At 45.2% G+C, this 17318-nt stretch overlaps 1 protein-coding gene across 1 annotated transcript in view; it reads left to right on the forward strand.

The window, feature by feature from the left end:
- Positions 1–17318, forward strand: part of LOC147109517 (gephyrin-like) — a 513341-nt gene that overhangs the window by 262917 nt on the left and 233106 nt on the right. The window contains exon 4 of the mRNA XM_086002318.1: positions 3817–3895. Coding sequence (XP_085858444.1) covers positions 3817–3895 — 79 coding nt within the window. The remainder of the gene's footprint in view (positions 1–3816; positions 3896–17318) is intronic.

Below are 17318 nucleotides of genomic sequence, written 5' to 3' on the forward strand. Positions count from 1 at the left end.
GGTCTAAAAATACACTTACCTTACTGTAAAGTCTTTAAAAATAATAAACCTGTTGAAAATGTTTTCTAACTTTAATTGATAGACCACTTACCTTTTAAAACGAAGTACTTACGTCTGCTTTTTTCTCACGTAAAAACTGGAGGCCTTATCGCACGGGCAACCCTGTAAAAAAAAAAGGAATTTCAGCGCGCACGCGTTCCACCTCTGAACCCCTTGGTTCAGAGGAAAGGAAATGCCGGTTTTCCGCGCATGCACTGTGCATGCTGAAAACCGGCACTTCCATTGGGCCCACGCATGAGTACACGGTGCTTACTCACACGTTGGGACCCGAATTACTGGGCCAATATATATCTTTCCTGAGGTGCGGTGCCCAAAGCTAAATGCAGTACCCCAGATGGGTCTAACAAAGACTCTGTACAACTGAAGCATTATTTCCTCACTTTTCATTCCAACCCCTTTGAGATAAAGGCCAAACTTCTATTAGCCTTTATGATTGCTTTTCATACTTGTGCACTAGCTTTCAATGATTTGTATACATGGCACCTAAATCCCTTTGTTGCTCCACAGCATTAAGAAAATATTTCAATTTGTCTTTCTCGGCTCTAAAGTGGATAACCTCACATTGAATATTGTGTGCAGTTTTGGTCGCCTTACCTGAGGAAGGACGTTCTTGCCATGGAAGGAGTGCAGCGAAGATTCACCAGGTTGATACCTGGGATGGCAGGAATGACGTATGAGGAGAGATTGTGTCGATTGGGCTTATACTCACTGGAGTTTAGAAGATTGAGAGGGGATCTCATCGAAACCTATAAAATTCTGTCAGGCCTGGACAGACTAGATGCAGGAAGGATGTTTCTGATGGCCGGGGAGTCCAGAACCAGGGGTCATAGTCTAAGGATAAGGGGTAAGCCATTTAGGACTGAAATGAGGAGGAATTTCTTCACCCAGAGAGTGGTGAACCTGTGGAATTCTCTGCCACAGAGGGCGGTGGAGGCCAGTTCATTAAATATATTCAAGAATGAGTTGGATATATTTCTTACGGCTAAAGGGATCAAGGGATATGGGGAGAAGGCAGGGACAGGGTACTGAATTTGGATGATCAGCCATGATCTCATTGAATGGCGGAGCAGGCTCGAAGGGCCGAATGGCCTACTCCTGCTCCTATCTTCTATGTTTCTATGTTACAACTCTTTATTCCTTCATCCAAGTCATTAATATATATAATAAAAAGCTGAAGCGCCAGATCCCTGGGGAACACCACTTGTCACACCCAACCAATCAGATAACGTTCCCTTTATTCCCTACTCTCCGTTTCCTATCTCCCAACCAATTAGCAACCCATGTCACATGGGTATCTCTATTTCCATGTGCTTTCATTTTTGATAATCTCGTGTGCAGAACAAATGCCTTCTGGAAGTCCATATAGGAAGCATCCATAGACACTCCCTTATCCATCATGCTAGTGGCCTTCCCAAAAAATTCAATTAGATTAGTCAGCCATGACTTACTCTTCATAAATCCATGCTGACTAGCTTTGATTTGCTCATACATGTCCAAGTGTTCAGTCACTTCTTCTCTGATAGATTCCAGTAACTTCCCCACAATTGATGTTAAACTGCAAGGTCTGTATTTACCTGCTTTCTCTCTTGCTGTCCTTCTTAAATAATGGAGTGACATTTGCTATTTTCCCATCCAAAGATACAATTGCTGAATCTAGAGAGCTTTGCAATGTCGCATCTGCAATTTCCTCACCTATTTTAACACCTTGGGGTGGAAACCATCAGGTCCTGAAGATTTAACTATATTAAGTCTTATTATTTTCTCTTTTTTTAACTTATATTAAGTTGTAGAGATCCAAACAGCGAGTTGCAGGAGAAATGGGCATGGATTTGGGAGGCCAAAACGTGTTCAAGAACTTAGGAGAGGAAAGTGAGGTTGGAGATGGATCGGTCATTTGCAATGACAGGGTGCGACAGGGTGTTTTTTGGCAAGGGGACGATGATGGTTTTGAAAGGAAGGCTGAACCATTTACAAAGTCAGCTTGCATGGCGGGTGGGAAGGGAATTTGGGTGGTTCATAGTTCAGTGGGACATGGGTTGAAGAAGCAGGAGGTGAGTCTCACGGATGAGATAAGGTTGGAGAGGATGCGAGGCGATGGAGGAGAAATTAGAGAGAGATGGGATGTGGGGCTGGAGCGGGTGCAGCTTTGGGGAGAACTCTGGAATGGTGGGCAAGGGGAAGAGGGCGAATCAGCAGAGGCAGTTGAATGACGGTGAAAAAGAAATCCATGAACCTTTCATATGAACTCCCTCATTCTTCGGTTGAAGTTCAAGTTGAACATATATTGGCCATTGTTCACGGGGGGAATCACTCCTCCTCTACCCGACTCTTCCCTGGACCCTTATATGATGGCTATTGTCTGACTTGAATAAAAGAGGAAGAAATCATTTATTGATGCTTGTAGTCTTGGGAGTGTTTGCAAAAGATGAAGCCTTGTTTCGTGAAGGCCCAAATGTTACTTGCAATTGAGGTGTATCCTTCTTTCACATTGGTCATAGGACTTGTTTGTGATGCAGAAAGGGCAAAAATAAATGAAGTTCTAGCTATCATCCCAGAAATCACTGCCGTGTAATTTTCAGTGCGTTTTTAAAAAAATGTTACAAAGTCAATTCTCTTGCTCTCTTATAGATATGAGACGCACTTTTTTTGATTCTTGTATATGTGCCGCTTAGTAATATTCCAGATTGTGTATAAAACTTAATTATTTTGCAAGTTTTGTCAATACCAAAACAGATTTTGAACTTCTCGATCACTGGGGAATTGGTTCAGAGAAGTTACCAGGTTTGACAGAACAGAGGATCACAATTAACATACCCTAGTGAAATGACTCAATGGTGAAATCACTCTGGGTTTATGACTATCTCTACTGCTGCTAACTCCTCCAAGCAAGTTTTATTTAAATGTAGTGCACACTTCATTCTTAAAGGACACTATCACCATCAAAGTATATTTGGCAAACCTGTTGTTGGTTTGAAAACTCCAAACACAATTATTGACATGAATCAACTGAGCGGCCTGCGGGTGGCGCTGTCCAGGGAGAGTATAAATACTCGGGCACGGGCCCAGCTTGCGCAGGACATTCTTAACAGGAACTAGTGAAGGACACAACTAGACCTCCATGTTGTAAAACAGTTGATTAAAGCTTTGTTTAACGCTTAGACCAAGTGCCTAGTAGTTTTCTTACATCAATTATTGTATACAGATGTCACTGAAATGCATCTGCATCAACTTAAATAGATTTGAAAAGCATCAGAATGTTTTTGTTAATCTTTCTAACATCTTTTAAAAGAGTTCTTCTCAGTGCAGTTTTATTTTTCAGTTGAAATATAATTGGTTTTCAGTTGGCTTACATTCATTTTGAAGGATTTCCATGGTAGCTTATCTGGTTAAGCTAGTGAGTTGCTAATGCAAAGGTTGAAACGGGGTAGGTGGTAGGACCACAATAGTTCTTTTTCAGCACCGCTGAGTCCCTATCCCTAAAACTGGAACGGAATATACATATACATGGTCTTGACTGTATTGCTTCTTGAGGTTGAATACCCTGCTGAAACTCACCGTCCAAGCTCACATATGAAGACTGGTGATTTGGGTAAGGTACTGGAGGTCAACTGGAGGTGAGGAGATTGTACCCCAGGAGGAATCAATGCGTTCAGGGGAGGGGAAGGAAAAAGTTGACAGAAAAGAGGAAGAGAAAGATTCTTGGTCCGAAGGCAATATTTGGAAATATCACTGTGATTTTCTATTCATCTTTTACAGTGAGTGATAGCTGCTTCAGAAACCTTGCCGAAGATAGAAGTGGGATAAACCTTAAAGACCTGGTCCAAGATCCTTCACTGTAAGTATGACACAGCCAAGATTGAATTCAATGTGCAATTTAAGCCATTTTAACATCAAACATGGAATAACAATGATTATATTTTTCAAAATGATTCTAGTCTATTGTAATATAATGAAATGTAATTTATTCTACTGAGTCCTCGCTAAGTACTTTTCATGTACTTGCTTTGTATTCAAAAACTTGGAGAGGTGACCACAATCCTTCTGTAGCATCATTCTCTAAGGACACAAAAAAACTATTACGTCCATAATTAACTTTAGGAATGTTGAAACAGTGAGTGGGGGGGAAAAAAAGGCATTTAAGATATTTTATCTTCATAGAGAATGTCGGAGCCATTGAAAGTATTTGCAGTATTAAATATCCTATTTGGATTAAGTGTCGCCAAATCTGAGAGAAAATAAATGCAGTGGAAAATATAGTGATAAATTGTGAATAGACCATTAAAGGAAACTTTCTTTGCAATTTCATTTTAAGTGACATTGTTAATGCTACTCTATACTTTGTGCACTACCTTCCAACCCAAGATTCTGTGAGAATTCCTGCCAAGTTTGCCTTAAATTCAGTCATTGGCAAATTGCTGAGGGTCAGTTGAACAGATTATTTGCCCAGACTGCAGTGTTTTAAGAACATTATTTTACATAGAAACATAGAAGATAGGAGCAGAAGTAGGCCATTCAGCCCCTCGAGCCTGCTCCGCCATTCAATGAGATCATGGCTGATCATCCAAATTCAGTACCCTGTCCCTGCTTTCTCCCCATATCCCTTGATCCCTTTAGCCTTAAGAAATATATCTAACTCCTTCTTGAATATATTTAATGAATTGGCCTCAACTGCCTTCTGTGGTAGAGAATTCCACAGGTTCACCACTCTCTGGGTGAAGAAATTCCTCCTCATCTCTGTCCTAAATGGCTTACCCCTTATCTTTAGACTGTGACCCCTGGTTCTGGACTCCCCCGCCATCAGGAACATCCTTCCTGCATCTAGTCTGTCTAGTCCTGTTAGAATGTTATAAGTTTCAATGAGATCCCCTCTCATTTTTCGAAACTCCAGCGAATATAAGCCCAATCGACCCAATCTCTCCTCATACGTCATTCCTGCCATCCCAGGTATCAGTCTGGTGAATCTTCGCTACGCTCCCTCCATGGTAAGAACATCCTTCCTCAGATAAGGCGACCAAAACTGCACACAACACTCAAGGTGTGGTCTCACCAAGGCCCTGTACAACTGCAGCAAGACATCCTTGCTCCTGTACTCGAGAATCCTCTTGCTATAAAGGCCAACATATCATTTGCCGCCTTAACCGCCTGCTGCACCTCCATGCTTACCTTCAGCGACTGGTGCACAAGGACACCCAGGTCTCGTTGCACTTCCCCTTCTCCCAATCTATTGTCATTCAGATAATAATCTGCCTTTCTGTTTTTGCCAGCAAAGTGGATAACCTCGCATTTATCCACATTACACTGCATCTGCCCAATCACCCAACCTGTCCAAATCATACTGGACTTTCTCGGCATCCTCTTCACAGCACACACGCCCACCCAGCTTTGTGTCGTCTGCAAACTTGGAGATATTACATCTAGTTCCCTCGTCTAGATCATTAATATATATTGTGAATAGCTGGGGTCCTAGCACCGATCCCTGTGGTACCCCACTAGTCACTGCCTGCCACTCAGAAAAAGACCTGTTTATTTCAACTCTTTGCTTCCTCTCTGCCAACCAGTTTTCTATCCAAGTCAGTACCTTACCCCCAATCCCATGTGCTTTAACGTTACACGCTAATCTCTTATGTGGGACCTCATCGAAAGCCTTCTGAAAGTCCAAATACACCACATCCACTGGTTCTCCCTTATCTATTCTACCAGTTACATCCTCAAAAAATTCCAGTAGATTAGTCAAGCACGATTTACCTTTTGTAAATCCATGTTGACTTTGTCCGATCCTGTCACTGTTTTCCAAGTGCTCTAAGATTACATCTTTTATAATGGACTCTAGCATTTTCCCCACTACCGATGTCAGGCTTACCGGTCTATAATTCCCCATTTTCTCTCTACCACCTTTTTTGAATAGTGGGGTTACATTAGCTACCCTCCAATCCATGGGAACTGTGCCAGAGTCTATAGAATTTTGGAAGATGACCAGCAATGCATCTACTATTTCCAGGGCCACTTCCTTACGTACCCTAGGATGTAGATTATCAGGCCCTGGGGATTTATCGGCCTTCAATCCCATCAATTTCCCTAACGCACCATTTCCCTACAAATACTGATTTCATTCAGTTCCTCCCTCATTAGACCCTATGTTCCCCAACATCTCTGGGAGTTTACTTGTGTCCTCCTTTGTGAAGACAGAACCAAAGTATGTATTTAATTGGTCTGCCATGTCTTTGTTCCCCATTATACATTCCCCTGATTCTGACTGCAAGGGACCTACGCCTGACTTCCCCAATCTTTTTCTCTTCACATATCTTTAGAAGCTTTTACAGTCGGTTTTTATGTTCCCAGCAAGCTTACTCTCATACTCTAATTTCCCCCTCTTAATTAATCCTTTTGTCCTCCTTTACTGAATCATAAACTGCTCCCAATCCTCAGGTTTGCTGCTTTTTCTGGCCAATTTATATGTCCTCTCCTTGGATCTTATGCTATCCCTAATTTTCCTTGTTAGCTACGGTTGCGCCACCTTTTTTGTTTTATTTTTATGCCAGACAGTGATGAACAAGTTCTGTAGTTCATCCATGTGATCTTTAAATGTTTGCCATTGCCTATCCACCGTCAACCCTTTAAGTAACGTTCCCCAATCCATCCTAGCCAATTCACGTCTCATACCATCGTAGTGTCCTTTATTTAAGTTCAGGACCCTAGTCTCTGAGTTAACTACTTCACTCTCCATCTTAATGAAGAATTCTATCATATTATGATCGCTCCTCCCCAAGGGGCCTCGCACATTTTACCAAGCTATTTATTTATTCAGTTAAATATTCATCAATAATATATTATTAATAATATTAAAAATGGTAGATGGGTCACAACATTCCATTTCAAAATGCATTGAAAACTCTAACTTCAACTGTCTGTGGCATTTTGGCATTGCAATACCTGTTAAGCCTCTTAAAGCTTTAGCTGATATTTGTAATTCCCTAACTGTAGCCCTAGCTGCCGGCACACTGGGGGTGATTTTCATGTTTGGCGTATAAGCGGTGGGCGGGTCATCTGTTCCACTCTGCCCGCCTGATTCAGTCAGTGGGGGTCCTGATCAATTTTCATGGTTCGACCTCATTAACCTTAAATAGGCGAGCTGCTGGTGTTAATTGTGTTCCTTATAGGCAGCTTGTCATTTGGGAGGATGAGCAGGGCAGTTGCTACTTAAAGGCAGCCTGCACCAACTTAAAGGGGAGATGCACTTTTCAGTGGTGGAGAGCGAGTTATTGAAGCACGCCGTCATCCAGGACCCAGCCCCTTCTCCGATGTAGCCACGGATATGCTTGTAGAACAAATGAGCAACAAGAAGGATGTCCGCTTCTCCTCCAATGGGAGACTGGTATTCCATCAAATTAGTCAACAGGAATGGAGAGGTGGCTGAGCAGTTCAATGCCAGCAGCATTGTTCCAAGGACCTGGCTGCAATGCAGGAAGGTATTTCATGACCTCACCAGAACAGCCATGGTAAGACACCCTTTCACAAATCTCTTGCTCTCTGTACAACCCTGGATCACCCGACTTTAGCCCCTGCACTATCAATCTTACCCTTCCCACTTCCCATGCCTCTCCTCCAATCACAATGGAACACTTCTGTTGCTGCCCCCACACCTACTTCTCTCTCTTGGGCACACTTGCTGCTGCTTCTTCTCATCGTGTGCACTGTGCAAAATAGCCTCATACATCTTCAAAACCCTTCAACAGGGCATACACGAACCCACTGCTACTCTTAAAGAAGAAGCTGGCACACAGCCAAAGGGAGACTTCAAGAACAGGAGGAGGTCCTGGTATACTCTAAACTCTGACACCAGTGGAGGAAGCATTTATTGACATCATTTGCAGATAGCGGGTAACGCAGAATTAGAGAGGGTCAGTCTGGAAGCCATGCATAGCAGGTTGTTTGGACATCATCCCTTCCTTTTCTCTTTTTACTTAATTCATTTTCTCTCACCAACTCGCACACCATGACAACCTGGTGCTGTATTGTGCTGCCACTCATCTGTTACTGCTTCCCCTTACCATTACATGCTAGCCTTTATCCCTCCCTCCTCAGACAACTCGGGGCCCTGCATGTGCACAGACTGATGGGAAGAACCCTCCTGCAGATGCACCATCACTCGCCCCTCACCCTTACAAGGACCAGCACAGAAATTGGCACCCCACGTGGTATAGTGAACGAGTTATGGTCTAATGCGTTGGGTGATTCACTGAGCACAAGTGAGCAGGTGCAGGTGGAAAGGATAGCCTAGGAAACAGCCCACTGGATGGCAAGCTCTTGATCTAGCTCTGCTAAAGAGAACAGAGATGCAGACTTTAGGGGAACAACTTTTAAAAGAAAGATGCTTTCGAGCACCAGTAATTACTGAATGCACTGGACTGTCTTGTCAGGGAGCTTCTGAAACATGTCGGAGCGTGTGGAGAAGTCCACTGCCAACTTTTGTGGGGTTCTCGTGCATGGAATGGTCACTCTGCCGTCAACAATGGAGCATGCAGTTACCTTCGTGGATGATGAAGCTGGACCCTCCTTGCAGGAGTCTGTGGTGCAATAGCATCTCTCAGAAAAGCTTATTCTGGGGCCATTCAGCCACTCGGCTCCACCATCTCCTCCGTCTTGGTCAGCCTGGGAGATCAAATAGATAGGGGTTTCAATCACTTAATGGATATCCTACAGTTTGCTCTCCCACAGATCAGTGGGAGTGCTGCTCCACAGCCTGATAGTAGGGGCAGTCACACAGAGAGAATGGAACGCGTTGCTCTCTCACAGAGCGACAATGCATCTGGACCCTTGCGACCCTCTCAACCAACGCCTGCCCTGCTGCCAGAAAGCCAGCTGGATCAGACTGCCACAGCAGCCACCGAGATGCTGCAGTCTAGAGCTGGGCTCGCTCAGGCCCAAGCTCCGAGATGTCAACAACCGCAATTATCTCAGGAGCCCTTGACTGAGCGACAGCAACCTTCCCCCTCACATCCTGAAGCCACTGGGAGAGAACTTTGTAAGAGCACAAGAGTCGATAAGAGAGCAATTAACACAGGCAGTATGGGCACACACCAGGGTGATAATTAGTGTGTAGACATTGTGTAAGCCAATAAGTAACCTTTGTGTGCAGAGTGTTCCTCAAGTAGCTGGTGACCCTGCAATGTTAGTTGACATGAATATCAATGTTGGTGTTTAGGCACATGCAGCTTATTCGAGGCTGGAAGGACTAGGGTGATGTTGGACATGACTGTTAATGCAGGGGAGCAGGGAATATTCAGTTGAAGTGCTCTTCAGTGAGCTGCTGCTGAAGAGCTCTAGATGCAGGCAGGGGTTAGGACCCTCCGGCTTCCTCACCATCCTCCATTTCAGTGTCGATCTCCCTCATCATGTTGAAGATCCTCTTCACATCACGCTGGCACACAAGATAAAAGCGTCATGGGAGCTGCTGGCAAAGGAGGCACAGACCTGCATGATGTGCTGCTGGTGAGCAGACACCATTTGCATAGTAGTGGAATGGAAGCCCTTGGGATTCATAAAGGCAGGTCAATATGAGTGCAGTCAATGGGGCCCTGGATTTGGGAGAAGCCTGCAATCTGTGTGAACCTCGGAGCCCTATCCTACTGCTTCCGGTTGTCCATGGAGGATGTGATGAGCATGACTAGCAGACATGGCATCAGTCAGACTGCCAGTTTTGCTGATAGCCCCTGATACAGCCTGGAAAGAGCCAGAGGCAAAGAAGTTCAGGGCTGCAGTGACCTTGACTAAAACAGGCAGTACCGTGCTGCCTATGACAGCTGGTCGTAGATCTTGTTGCAGGAGATGATGTAACTCTGTGACAGTCCCCTTTGCTCCTTCTCCTGTGGCTGCTCCTCCTCCACGTGCTGCACCCAGAGTGCAATTGCCAAAGAAAGAAGTGCATTGTCTGAGTGCCTTAAGAGATCATAACTTTCTACAGTCACTTCAAGCATTTTAAAATAGTCTAAGTAGCAAAAAATCTACAATGTAATAGAAGCAAAATGTCTCCCAAACCTTTCCAGCACACTTGCTGAGAGCAAATGAGAATCCCTTATAAATACCGCTGGAAATGGCTGCCTCCTGACTTGTCCTGTCCCACTAGGAAGTCGATGGGTCAATCCTCCATGCAGTTTTGATCTCGATGCTGCCCCATCTTTAGGTGTAAACTGGCAGTATCGAGACAAAAATCGCCCCCATTAGCTGCTATTTTATATTCCGAGTTGATGAGTCTGCATGCATTGGAAGGCTCTGGCCACTGAGTGTCATTGCAGAGTAGCCTCAGGGTCTGAGGCTCCAGTGGTGTCAGCCATGTTGGTAAAGCAAAATAAAGGTAAGAAGGAAATTTTTAATTTATATAAATTTTGTAAAAATGTTCCCCACATTGGTAACCTGGAGCTTCCCTTTTGGGCATTTTTCCTCCATCTATCCTTGGATTGAGCTTCTGCCTCTGGCCTCGCCCCCTACTCTGAGCCATCCGCTGCAAGAAACCTGAAGGCAGTCGGCTCTCTCTTACTCTCTCTTACATTTTGCTGCTAAATCCCTGACAATCTCCCACCCCCATCTGCCATTCTGGCAGTGTCTTTCCCCCGCACCTGTCGTTCCTTCCCCAATGCCACCTTCTGAGTATCAAATAACAGCATGCTCCCCCTCCTCCCCACATCCGTTGGTTTTCAACTGCACTTTGCTGGACCTGTCTCTCGGCTCTTCAGTAACCATGATCTTCGAACCCCTCCCCCTCTCTCTCTGCCTCACCTCTATGGCTGTAGAATTTCTGCACTGGCTTGACTCCTTATTGGTGAGCCTTGAGCGTCCTCTACCCACTCTTGCCCAATTTTCATGTTTCAGGCCTCAATGCCGCACCCTGCTGAGTGTATTTCATACCAGTGTGCGTATTTTTGGTCCTGCATCTGCTTCTGTATCAGCCACAGCCGCCCTCCCCATCAGCTAAGCACGTTTTAGGCCCATTCGTCTGATCCTTGCGCACACTCCCCAGCTCTGTTTATTATGGCCTGATATTCCCTCCCCCCCCCCGTTACCTCTATCCCTGTTTCCTTCCCACATCTCCTCTCTGTCCATCTGCTCTATTGCCTTCCCCATCTCCCTCCTACCCACTTTCCTCTCCTCATCCCCATTCTTCCAATCCCTCCTGTTGCCCTACCCCCTCCCTCTCCCCATCTCCATTCCCCATGCCCTTCAACCACATCCTCTGACCCTGTTTCCTTCCTCCCCACACACCTTCACCCACTCCCCTAGTTTCCCTCTTCAAGCCTCCCCTTCTGCTCATCTCCACTCGGTCTTTCATCTATCTCTCACCTCTCTCTCCCTCTCACTTCTTTCTCCCTCTCTCCACCCAATGCTCCATCCCTATCCTCTATCCCTTCTCTATCCTCTGTCCCCTCCCCTCCCTTTTTGTCCCCTTCCCACCCACTCCTCTACCCTATCCCGCCTCTCTTCTCTTTCCTGTCTGCCCCCACCTGCTCCAGCTTTCCCCTTGTCCGCTAACCCTGCTTGAACTGAATACTACAATTTGTCTTGGCTCCCCGTGAGCAGTGCCATGGAAAATCAATTCGAATGAAACAAAAATGAAAGCAGAATTTTTTATTCCTTAAATTTTAGCCCAATTGTGCATAGTCTCAGTTTTAAAATCTGGTTTGCGGCACCCTGCTGTTCCAAATTGCCGATGTCACACTCTGCCTCCAAATGATGACTGATGTTTGACTATTCTACGTGTGTTTCTGTGGCAAGATTTAAACTGAGCTTTTTGCATGTTTGGAGGAGACATCTAAAAACAAATGACCAGTAGTCTGCACAGTTGGGTTTAGGGCTTTGGATTGAACAGAATTATCATTTCCCTCCTTATATTGATCAGTACTTTAAGGTCAAAACATTAGTTATATCATTCTTCATTGAATTTGACCATTTGTTGGCACAGCTTCCTCCACTTAGATTAAGTTCATGGTGCCATCACTCCTCCAATGGGTTTCTTACAAAAGCTGCATATTAATACACTAGTAGATCTCCCATGGCATTAGGAACAGCAAATTGGAGGATACCCTGCTTTATAACGATAGAAGCAGCAGAAAAAACAATAGTAACTTATTATCTGTATGCAGCTCTAAGTTAGAATTTTGTTTTTCAGTAAAATTGTGGGAGGAACTTTTTTATTATTGTAATAAGCAAATGTCTGGCTGCATCTTCCTAAACATTTCCATGTTAATTAATTAAATCAAATTGAACTTCGAGGTCTGTCATTATGGGTGGGAAATGTAAGGGGTGTCTTTTATGATCAATTATAGTGGCACAAATACTAAACCATTTTTAAAAAAAGTGAAGCTGTATTTATTTGTAAGATTGACAGGAATCAAAAATCTGTGTCATTTTTAAACCAAAATAAATGACTGAGTTTCTCTCTTAAATGAGTAAAATTAATGCACTAATCCCATCCATCATTGACTGGATTTCACTCTCTCTCCCCAATATCCAGGCTTTACTCTCTCCTTTCAAGTCTTGATACGTCCCCAATGTTTAGTATAGTGGGTTTGATGTACATGAAGAATTTGGAAGCAGCTGTGGTAAAACTCTGTCCCCAGGGCAGCGGCAAACTTGCCGCACAACAGCCGTATGGACTCGACAACAGTGACTCATGAATATGTGTTACATATTAAATTCGATACCTAGGGCCGCATTTGTTAAAAACTCAACAACAACTTGCATTCATATAGCGCCTTTAACGTAGTAAAACATCCCAAGATGCTTCACAGGAGTATTATCAAACAAAATTTGACACCGAGCCACATAAGGATATATTAGGACAGGTGACCAAAAGCTTGGTCAAAGGTTTTAAGAAAGAAAGGAAAGAAAGTGGCTTCCATGACCTCAGGATGTTTTAAGCACTTTACAGCTAATAACCTTTTGAAGTGTAATCTCTGTTGTAATGTAGGAAACATGGCAGCCAATTTGCACGCAGCAAGCTCCCACAAACAGCAATGTGATCATGACCAGATAATCTGTTTTGGTGCTGTTGGTTGAGGGATAAATGTTGGCCGGGACACCAGGGGTAACTGCCCTGCTCCTCTTCAAATAGTGCCGTGGGATCTTTTAGGTCCACCTGAGAGGGCAGATGGGGCCTCGGTTTAACGTCTCATCCGAAAGATTGTCGGGAACGGTGAGAGCGGAGACTCAGTGAGTATTTAAAGTCACTTTCGCGGGCTTTTTTTCACAGGCCATTGTCGAGAGCGGAGACTCAGTGAGTATTTAAACTCACTTTCGCGGGCTTTTTTTCATAGGGCATTGTCGGGAGCGGTGAGAGCAGAGACTCGGTGGGTATTTAAACTCACTTTCGCGGGCTTTTTTACAGAGGCTTACCAATCTCGCAGACCAGCGGTGGCGTTCCAGAGCCACATCACGATTCAAAACGTGATGCGGGCAGGAGGAAGCACCTGATTGGGTGAGTATTTATACTCTATAGTTTGACAGTTAAGGTTCATAGGCCTAGAAATTAGCTATAGCCCCGCCAGCTCGCTGGCGGCCAGAATTTACCGCTGGGCGCGGAGCCACTCGCACCCAGCCGATATTCAGTTTCAGCGCCCAAAGTCGAGGACGGCCGCTGTTCAAGGGTGTGGCCGCCCCCGCTTGGGGCGCTGAAACTGAATATCGGCGCGCTAGTGGCCGCAGCGCCACCCGCAGCGGAGCGGCAGGCTGCGGTACTGCAGGCCTTCCTCCCTCTCTTAAGGGGAAGGTGCCTGCAGCAGCCGGAGCCCCGATCGCGAGTGCCGGCAAAAGAGCCCGGCACAACGGAGAAGTGCCGGGCTCCCGGAAACCAGCCGGCAATGCCGCGGGGGGGGGGTGGAGGAGGCCAGGGAAGGAGGTGCGGGCAGGCGGCCGCCGAAAAAGCGGCCGGCCGCACCTCCACATTAAAGCGCCCCACTAAGGCTGCTGTACGGACCCGGTCTCCGAATGTTATTAGCGGCCGCCACGGAAGAGGCGGCCGCTACTGAAGATGGGGGTCGGGCCGGTGTCGGGGCGGTACCGGGGCGCTGCGCACACCGATGACGTCATCGGTGGCGGCGCAGCGCTAACGGCTACCGCCGCAATTAGCGCGTCAATGAAGTTCGCCCGAAGTTTGTAGACTGGCGCAGAAGCCCTCTTTGGGCGGTAACTGGGCGCAAAGCCCACTGAATTTCTAGGCCATAGTTTATAAAGTTTAGAAAGTCTTAATTTTGTGGTTATAGTTTCTAAGGTCCCTGTTGTGTAGCGGGGAGTGCTAGGAAACAAGGGCCCTTGAGTATATCATTTAATTATAGAATAATTGGTGGTATTGATTTAATTTAAATTAATTAAAGGGTAAGTCATGGCAGCACAGCTCGGCCCCGTGGCATGCTCCTCCTGCACTATGTGGGAAATCAGGGACACTTCCTGTGTCCCTGACGACCATGTGTGCGGGAAGTGTATGCAGCTACTGACAGGCTGCATTGCGGCGCTGGAGCTGCGAATGGATACATACTGGAGCATTCGCGATGCTGAGGACATCGTGGATATCACGTTTAAAGAGTTGGTCACACCGCAGGTAAAGGCTGCACAGGCAGGAAGGGAATGGGTGACCGCCAGGCAGAGAAGTAGGCGCAGGCAGGTAGTGCAGGGGTCCCCTGTGGCCATCCCCCTCTCAAACAGATATACCGCTTTGGATATTGTTGGGGAGGATGGCTTATCGGGGGAAGGCAGCAGCAACCAACTTCCTGGCACCATGGGTGGTTCTGTTGCACAGGACGGGAGGAAAAAGAGCGAGAGAGCTATAGTGATAGGGGATTCTATTGTAAGGGCAATAGATAGACGTTTCTGCGGCTGCAAACGAGACTCCAGGATGGCATGTTGCCTCCCTGGTGCAAAGGTCAAGGATGTCTCGGAGCGGCTGCAGGGCATTCTGGAGGGGGAGGGTGAACAGCCAGTTGTGGTGGTGCATATAGGTACCAATGATATAGGTAAAAAATGGGATGAGGTCCTAAAAGCTGAATATAAGGAGTTAGGAGGTAAATTTAAAAATAGGACCTCAAAGGTAGTAATCTCAGGATTGCTACCAATGCCATGTGCTAGTCAGAGTAGAAATAGAAGGATATTTCAGATGAATACGTGGCTAGAAGAATGGTGCAAGGGGGAGGGATTCAAATTCCTGCGACATTGGAACCGGTTCTGGGGGAGGTGGGACCAGTACAAACTGGGCAGGACGGGGACCGATGTCCTGGGGGAGTGTTTGCTAGTGCTGTTGGGGAGGGTTTAAGCTAAAATGGCAGGGGGTTGGGGACCTGTGCAAGGAGACAGAGGAAAGGGAAGCAAGGATAGAAGCAAAAGACAGGAAGGAGAAAAGCAAAAGTGGAAGTCAGAGAAATCAAGGGTGTAAATCAAACATGGCCGCAGTAAACAATAATTCTAAAAGGTCTAAGAGTGTTAAAAAAACAAGCCTGAAGGCTTTGTGTCTTAATGCAAGGAGCATTCATAATAAGGTGGATGAATTAGCTGCGCAAATAGATGTAAACGGATATGATCTAATTGGGATTACGGAGACATGGCTCCAGGGTGACCAAGGCTGGGAATTCAACATCCAGGGGTATTCAATATTCAGGAAGGACAGGCACAAAGGAAAAGGCGGTGGGGTAGCATTGCTGGTTAAAGAGGAGATTAACACAATAGTAAGGAAGGATATTAGCTCTGATGATGTGGAATCTGTATGGCTAGAACTGAGAAATACCAAGGGGCAGAAAACGTTAGTGGGAGTTGTATACAGACCCCCAAACAGTAATGCTGAGGTTGGGGATGGCATTAAACGGGAAATTAGAGATGCGTGCAATAAGGGCACCGCAGTTATCATGGGTGACTTTAATCTACATATAGATTGGTCTCACCAAATTAGTAACAATACTGTGAAAGCGGAATTCCTAGAGTGTATACGGGATGGTTTCCTGGACCAGTATGTCGAGGAACCAACTAGAGATCAGGCCATCTTAGACTGGGTATTATGTAATGAGAAAGGATTAATTAGCAATCTTGTTGGGGAGAAGCGATCATAATATGATCGAATTCTTCATTAAGATGGAGAGTGAAGTAGTTGATTCAGAGACTTGGGTACTGAATTTAAATAATGGAAACTATGATGGCATTAGTTGGCTAGGATGGATTGGGGAATGTTACTTAAAGGGTTGACAGTGAATAGGCAATGGCAAACATTTAAAGATTGCATGGATGAACTACAGAATTTGTTCATCCCTGTTTGGCATAAAAATAAAACACAAAAGGTGACTCAACATTGGCTAACAAGGGAAATTAGGGATAGCGTAAGATCCAAGGAGAGGACATATAAATTGGCCAGAAAAAGCAGCAAACCTGAGGATTGGGAGCAGTTTAGGATTCAACAAAGGAGGACAAAGGGATTAATTAAGAGGGGGGAAATAGAGTATGAGAGTAAGCTGGCAGGGAACATAAAAACTGACTGTAAAAGCTTCTATAGATATGTGAAGAGAAAAAGATTAGTAAAGTCAAGCGTAGGTCCCTTGCAGGCAGAATCAGGGGAATTTATAATGGGGAACAAAGACATGGCAAACCAATTAAATACATACTTTGGTTCTGTCTTCACAAAGGAAGACATAAATAAACTTCCAGAGATGTCGGGGAAGATAGGGTCTAATGAGAGGGAGGAACTGAATGAAATCAGTATTTGTAGGGAAATGGTGTTGGGGAAATTGACGAGATTGAAGGCCGATATATCCCCAGGGCCTGATAATCTACATCCTAGGGTACTTAAGGAAGTGGCCCTAGAAATAGTAGATGCACTGCTGGTCATCTTCCAAAATTCTATAGACTCTGGAACAGTTCCCATGGATTGGAGGGTAGCAAATGTTACCCCACTGTTTAAAAAAGATGGTAGAGAAAAAAACGGGGAATTATAGCCTGACATCGGTAGTGGGAAAAATGCTAGAGTCCATTATAAAAGATGTAATAGCAGAGCACTTGGAAAACAGTGACAGGATCGGACAAAGTCAACATGGATTTACAAAAGGTAAATCGTGCTTGACTAATCTACTGGAATTTTTTGAGGATGTAACTGGTAGAATAGGTAAGGGAGAACCAGTGGATGTGGTGTACTTGGACTCTCAGAAGGCTTTAGATAAGGTCCCGCATAAGAGACTATCTTGCAAATTTAAAGCACATGGGATTGGGGGTAAGGTACTGACTTGGATAGAAAACTG

The sequence above is a fragment of the Somniosus microcephalus genome, chromosome 12 (assembly GCF_052327205.1).
Source record: "Somniosus microcephalus isolate GS21.2 chromosome 12, FLI_Smic_1.0, whole genome shotgun sequence".
Classification (NCBI taxonomy): Eukaryota; Metazoa; Chordata; class Chondrichthyes; order Squaliformes; family Somniosidae; genus Somniosus; species Somniosus microcephalus.